A 7,848-nucleotide genomic window follows, 5' to 3' on the forward strand; every position below is an offset into this window, starting at 1 on the left:
CAAGATTCAAAAATGGCGGATGATTTCACTCTGCTCACTCTACGAAACTCGAGATCTGGGCAGAAAAAGCCGTACAGATCTGAGATCGTAGTAAGAAGATTCCGTTTAAGGCCAGTCCTACCCACCAAAGAAGCGAGCTCTAACCTGGTTCAATAGAAGTGTAACTTCCAGGCCTTCTGATAGGGTGCGATGAAAAAATGCAAATTATGCGAAATTTGCAGGGCAGCCATTAGAAAGGCCAATTATGCGATAAATAATGTAAATTATGCGATTTTTTTCTGAGCAATTTTAAGCTTGTTTTATAAGGTTTCACGATAATAAAAACACTTTTTTGCTGCCCTTAAGACACTTTGAACACAAAGGAACAGTAATTATGCATCTTAATTGACATTAGTTGGGATAAATAAAAAAAATGAGGTCTTCTGCACTATCAGTGCGCCAAGTTAAACGTTGAAAGGAGACGGCTAACATGCCAAATGAATGATCAATAATTATTGATATTCTTGCATGCTACGATTAGCTTCTTACGCTTTGTTTTTATGTACAGTATTATATCTCTGAATACAACAAACCAACTTTTTAAAATTTATTTCGTAAGGACCATCAATAAAACCACCATTGAATTTTCAGTTTTTAAACACTTCATCCTGCTTCACAATAATACTATTCTATCCATAATTAAGCAGGCAGATCATAAACTTATATAAAACCCCACCGTACATGCAGGTTAATTTATAACATATGCCAGTCTGTCAAACTCACATCTGATTTCATAATAGTATTGTATAACAAAACTAGCTTGAACATAACAAAACAGTCTTTCTCCCTGTAGACAGTAGTTGATAATCAAAGGGGACTCTTCGAGTCACGACTGAAATTTTTTGGTCAAATCCAGGGGAAATTGGAGTAAACCGACTCGAGTTAGCGGGGTTCTACTGTACAAGTTGACTGCGGGAAATTTTGTCACGAACAAAACTTTCTTCAACACGTTTCAAAAATCGCACTGGTTAAAGTTTGCAAGGTGAGGAAAACATTCCACGAGCAAACGTCTACACAGATGAATGTAGCCAGTAAAACAAGCCATTTGGTTAAAAATTAATGTTGACTCATTTCCCGCTAAACAACAAACCATATTCCCAATTGAACGTATAAATTCCATCGAGTCCGAATGTGCATATATCAGCCATTCAGACTGGCTAATCTGAACAAAGGGCTTGTTTGTGTTTCACCAATAGGCGACTCTTTAAGAATAAGACTCGTACCAGGCCCCCGACATGCAAAATAACGCCTTCCAGCTTCGAATGTTTACAAAATCGAAGGTGACAAAGGTTTTTTAGGCTTTTTCCAAGGTAAATCGTCTTACAAATCGCGTATTTATGCAGGAATTCCTAAGACACTTGTTGATTTATGTTTTATTTTATGAATGTTACGCGTTCTTTTGTGAATTATGCGATTTTTCGTGAATTGTGCGATCGGATGCGATTTGAGATCGATTGTGCGAAATCGCAGCATCGCGTAATATCAGAAGGCCTGAACTTCTGTGCGTGAAACTTGTAATTCAGATCGTTGAAACGAGCGCCACAAAACGAGCTTGAGCACCCAGACGTACTCGGCCAAAGCTACTACATTAGCCGCTGTTCCGAAATGAGCCCGCATTTTCTTCCACCTCTCATTAAAATCGCTACCTATTACCCGGGTGCTCGCAAATTTTAGGAAATTACTGAACAAATTGAGAAAGGCTTTCAATTCGTGCAAATCATACTAACCAGAAAAAATATATATTTGTTTCATTACGGCGTAGAAACAAAGTCCGTTGATTGATCGATGGTCGATTGTATTTGAAAACTTAATAAACCATCCACGGCTTTTACCTGTAGAGTATATGAAACGCCTTTTAAACCATTTTACTAAAGGTTTGCATAGTTAAAGAGCCATTGAGTCTAAAATAAATATATTTGTTCGATTACGCACGTAGAAGTGTTGTTGCACTCCCATAGCAACAGAATAACTGATTCTTTATGACTGCGACCATTTATTCCTTTCTAAATTGTACGAAAAAAACTTCCGGCGAACTAACTTTTGGTCGATCGAGGCGAATCGACTTTTTCGGGGACGACACGACTTTGAGTCGGGGGGGAATGGTTCGGTTCGGTTCGGTTCCGATATGGCGATCAGTGTAAAATGGGGTTGACGGGTTTACACGAGTAATACGGTTCGTGACATTTGTACATTTACCGTTCTCTTCTCGGTCTCTTGACCTTTCTTTGTTTCAAACGTGTTTATGATGGGTACTTTATGTTGTGTTATTAGGGCCCAGCTGTTTGATTAGAACTGTTCGCAAGAAAAGTACGTTGCTTCTATTCACGGATATCATATTTATCATTTATTTTCACCCGATTTTTCTTCGGAGACTGCCGTAGCTTTACTTCGAGAAAGAACACCTTGTTTTGCAGGTCGATAGCTGTCGACCTCCTGAGTAGGTTTTAGCACGCTTCGCGGAAGGAGTATCACCAGTCGGCGATCTACATGCGATGCGCCCCAATTAACTGAATACCTGACCAAAGTTTGTCCCGTTCAGATTTGTGCCTAGTTGATGATACCTGGCTTCGGAAGTTTTAACGAGGAGAATTTACATAGTCCCTGGGCCAACGTATGCTTTCTTTTTGATGCCCCGAGTATATGTCAATTTACAGAGATTTTATGGTGCCCCGAGTATGTCAATTTACAGAGATTTTATAGCGCCCCAAGTATGTCAATCTACAGAGATTTTATGGTGCCCCGAGTGTGTCAATTTACAGAGATTTTATGGTGCCCCGAGTATGTCAATTTACAGAGATTTTATGGTGCCCCGAGTATGTCAATTTACAGAGATTTTGCAGAGATTTTATGGTGCCGCGAGTATGTCAATTTACAGAGATTTTATGGTGCCCCGTGTATGTCAATTTACAGAGATTTTACATGATTAGGCTAAACGCGTAAAATCTTTGTAAATGGTAAATTTAAACACATTCTTAGAAGATTTTGTTAGGTCTGTAAATTATGAATTCTTTCCTGTTATTCTAGCTGGTACAATTTACAAACATTTTACAAACATTTTGAAATGAACAGAGCTAAAAACTAAACAAAATCTTTGTAAAATAAATTTACAGACATTTTGTTTTTAAGCGGGATAAGTAACCAAGTCTGTAAATTCAGGATCTACAAACATTTTATAAAGTCTGTAAATGGGTCGAATTTTCCAGTGTCGAATGTACACTGTTCCAGACACTTGCTTGATAGTGTTGTGATGCACAATATGCTCTGTCATTAAGTGACTGAAGTTTTTATTGTTTTCATGTTATGCATACACATGTAGTAGATGGTACCTTGACAGAGTGCAGGGTTCGAGTTGCACATTGATATAAAGCCAGGAATGGCCATGCATTGAACAGTGCTTTGTTCCATCAGTATTTGTTTATATCAGATTTTGTTGACTTGGATCCTATGAATCTTCAACCATTGCCACTTGTATGAATTACCATAACTTGACTGTCTGTTGTGTGAATGGAGCCAGTACTTGTTGGCACTGACTAATGTTTGTGATGCAAGATATATTGAAAATGCAGCCTGACAACATTAAAGGAAGTAGAAATATATCACATGGCAGTACAAAGTTGTCCACAGTTTATATCTTTGTCAAATCTTTATCTTGTTCATTTTCATCTTGTATCCTTGTCAGTCAGTTCTGCAACAAGATAACAGACTACAAATTAATAAGTCATATAGTAAGTGACTCAAACACTGCTAAGAGCTAGAGTACAGAGTTAACACCAAGGGCTTGTCTCAAAGCATAACATCATAAATACGTGTAGTTGCTCTTACTATTGGTTATGCATTAGTGAGGCCGGACAAGAAATACTTACCATGTATGCTGCATGGAATATTTGTGCGCCAAGGGGTCACAAGGACTCAAGAGAGAGTTCTGATTTGAAGACTTCCGGCTACATACATACAGTACATACATGTATAAACTTAACAGAGCATTCCTGAAAAGGGCTTTTAATTAAGCATCAATATCAAAAGGTTAGTAATTATACAAAAATAAACAAATAATATAAGAAACTAGTAAAACTTTTAGAAATATCATTTAAACTTATTTTAGATCACACATTAATTCATTGATGCATACGTACAGTGAACTACACCGAATTGATGGTTTTTATCAATATCACTGTTTAACAAAGTCTGTTCCCTTGGTTGAGCAACATCAGAAAACTAACAGGTTGTAGAGAAGGCAGAAAGAAACATCTTGTTCAAATTAAAGCTTTATTTTTGATAAATAAACTTTTTACTCAATCTTTCTATAGCATGTGAACTATCGAAAGACCAAGTTGTGATCGCATTTTACACAGCTGCCAATCATAATTGTAATGGCCATGTTAAAGTGGAAGCAAACTAAATAGATTGAAATCCACCAAACGCAACTCATAAATGTGACGTTTTGAATAGTCCAGAATATCACACTTGTTTCCTGAGAAATCTGTGACATGATTGATCTTTAAAATGTAATTTGCATGATGGATCGTAAACTGCCGTTCCATGTAATTCACATGTTACTGAAAGGTACAGTAATGGTTTCAAAGGCAGCAATGCCATGTTTGAGAGCAAATTTGGTGTTATCACAACATGTGCAGCCAAACTGTTGGTGTGTACTGTGACTGTTAGTGGAAATCATATGAAATGCAGATGTATTTGTTAATTATGGATTCAAGATCAGAATAGTACTAACACTTATGACAGAATTCTGAAGAACATTAAACATCAGTGGGTTGATGTTGCTGTGATCTAGCAAACTTCCCGCCGATACAAAAGTAGGGCTGTACACAATCTGTGTATATTAAAATGTGTCTATCACTGTATTTACATGTAGTACAGTATTTTTATTTTATCGTAGTTCAGGTAGTTCGTGTTAAAATCACCAAGAATCGTAACAATAGAATTGCAAGTAAGAATGTATCTTAGGTTGTCAACATATTGTTGTACAGTATGTCTCTGTGCAAGTGATAAAATTTGTTTTCTGTGTGATTTAAACCTGTAGTTGCTAAATACATTTAGATTGTTACTACATAACTGTCACAGTGACTGTGGAAATAAAAAAGCCATAGTTAAGTGACTCACATGATGCATTACTATTGTACACTGGCACAGTTAAGTGGCACTGAAGATAATATATTCAGTCAGCCTTAAGGGAAATAAAGGTAGGTTTATGATCACTGTAGTAGGACTCTAGGGTACCTGCACATTGCACACGTTGTGGTACATTGGTATAAATGTGATCTATTTGTGTTCGATAGTCAGTAGTATACTGGTTAATCAACTGTGTGTATCCTTTGTCTGTTATCAGATATTTGTTGAGAGCCCTTTTTTCTGTAGTATCCTGCATTAGATTAACTTTGAAATCCCCAAGCAGGACAGCAGCAACTGTAGGTTCTGTCAATACTGAATTATGCAGATGAGTAAGGGCATCAATTAACTCTGAAATTGGAACATTAGTTTTTGAGCGGTAGATACCCACAACATGAATATTTGGATTTGGATGGCTTAGAACCATAACAGTAATTTCTACATTATTAAAGTTGAACCTGTCTGGAATTTCAACACAATTCAAATCATTCTTAATGTATACAGCAGTTCCATAGCAAGTTCTTAAGTGAGACTGATTGAAATCATTTCTGTAAAGTGTAAATCCACTAAGGCTATATGCATCATCCCTATCAGACAAGATAAGCTTTATTTCAACAAAAATGTTCACATCAGCTTTCTGAATGTTGTAATCACTTCGCACATCATCTATGTGTAGGTGGAGAGATCTAACATTCTGAAACAAAATTACTTTTGTTTGGGCTTTTCACTACCAGATAACTATATACCACCAAGATATTTCCCCATGGATTTATGGCCCAAGTGCGAAGCGCTCGGCCCATAAATCGAAGGGGAAAAACTAGGATCCGTAACTTACAGTAAGGACCGAGAAAACGAGGTTAGTAAAGTATTTATTTTATCTCTACTAAGTGTCTGACGAGTTCGGGAACGATTTGTATTCACGCGGAAGGGCTTCAAATTTCTCACGCACCTCGAAAGCAAAACGAGTCAATTTGAAATCGTTAAGTGACTCTTAAGTCGTTAGCAGGTTTTTCTACACAATTTCAGAAGTAAAAGAAAGTTTGCTTAAAAAAGTTGAGAACACCTGACGATAAATCACGAAACATTTTGGCAACAAAATCAGCTTAAAATTTTAGCGGGCCGTACAATAGATTACTGCCCGCTAAATTGACCAATTACAGCGCGCTTTCTAACTGATAGATATAATAAATAAGAGTAAGTAACGTGGGCAGACGCAGTAAGGGGCTGTGAAGTTCAGGAAATTATCCTAACAAAAGACATTAATTATGTTGATCAGCATTAATTAAATTTGACTGTGTCTCCGTATGTTGTTCCTGCTCCTGCTTATGCGGAAGTAAAAACCAGCCTTTATACAAACGGACAGACAGGACTTAGCCACGAGATGGTGAAAAACAACAACTTCTTTTTTAACTTAGACCCCATGACGAGCTTTGAGCGGCGAAATGTTGTTTGTTATAGGATTAATGTTAAACCTACTTATACGGCTTTACAGCTTTAATTTTAACCTTTAGTTATTCATGTTTTTCTTTTTTGGCTACAGCTTTCCTGCATTTTTTTTTCACATTTTCTTTTCTGTTTTAGGATTGCTTTTTTAATAAGCTGTACAACAATACGGCCCTCAAAGTCTCCTACCAGGGAAACATTCACGTATATTCTGATGCTGCTTGCAACAGATGGTATTTTAAGTTTAACGGCAATGAATGTAGTGGTCCCTTGCCGATTGAATCGTTGCTTTACACTGACTGGAGAGGAGGGATTCCAAACATCCACAGTCATCATTCATTTGAAGGTTACTGCGAGAACCTTCCAGGCGGCACGGTTAGTGTTGAACTCTGGGTAGGCAAGTGCTCTGGTTTAACCATAGTTAGTAGAGGAGACTGGTTAGGAAACTCGGCGAACTTCAAAGGACCAAAACAATAGCGGCTCTCTGATGTTGAACTAACCCGTCACGTGATACTGACCCTGCACACTCAAACAAGATGGCGGACAGTGTGAACGATCTCTACCTCTTCGGGGAAGATTTCGAAGCCATTTTGGATATCCTAGAAGGCGATGAAGACTTGGAGAAGCAGTTTGAAAGCTCAGTAAGTGATGTAAGTACAAAATAATCCAGAAAATCTCTGCTTTTGTTTCGGCTGGAGTGGAACGCCAGCTCGTTTGCTATATAAACAACCTTTAGTTTGTCTGTTCGAGATAATCGGTAAGTGTTTCTGCAATGAAAACGAATAAAAACAACTTATGCTAACTTATGTACAGGCATTATTGTGAAACTTTGCTCTAAATTACAGCGTTGTAAGTAAAGCATGTGATAGTTGTTGTCTTGATTTACTATCCAAATGCTTCACCTTATCAAAACACTTTATGGATCCGTATCCTTATTTATTTGTGTTTCCGTGTCCACTGTAGGTTCAATCGACAGTCATTGTATGCAGCGACTGCGGGAAAAAATACAAGTCTAGTGGGGGCTACCGTAGGCACAGAACTACTAAACACAACGATCAACAACAACAATTGCCTTTAACGCCAGTGGTTCTTGCCGAGATTGTGAATGCTGCTGTGAAAAAAGTTAAAGAAAACAAAGTCTTCCACCCTGACTTACGAGACGAATTCAAGCACTATGAGTACGGACAGCTTACTGAAACTGAGGAATTTTCCGTGTTTAAAATACTGTTTGATGGACACTTA

General features: G+C 37.6%; 1 protein-coding gene across 2 annotated transcripts in view; it reads left to right on the top strand.

The window, feature by feature from the left end:
- The first annotated feature begins 7,013 nt into the window (after positions 1–7,013).
- LOC145460146 (uncharacterized) overlaps positions 7,014–7,848 on the top strand; it is a 1,585-nt gene continuing 750 nt past the window's right edge. The window contains exons 1-2 of one of the 2 annotated variants that reach the window (XM_081444877.1): positions 7,014–7,256; positions 7,570–7,848. The exon at positions 7,570–7,848 is cut by the window's right edge and continues 750 nt beyond it. In XM_081444877.1, the coding sequence (XP_081301003.1) occupies positions 7,143–7,256; positions 7,570–7,848 (393 nt within the window). In that variant the 5' untranslated portion in view covers positions 7,014–7,142. The remainder of the gene's footprint in view (positions 7,257–7,569) is intronic. The other variant, XM_081444878.1, reaches the window with a different exon arrangement.

This window comes from Orbicella franksi, chromosome 11 (assembly GCF_964199315.1).
Source record: "Orbicella franksi chromosome 11, jaOrbFran1.1, whole genome shotgun sequence".
NCBI classification, from domain to species: domain Eukaryota; kingdom Metazoa; phylum Cnidaria; class Anthozoa; order Scleractinia; family Merulinidae; genus Orbicella; species Orbicella franksi.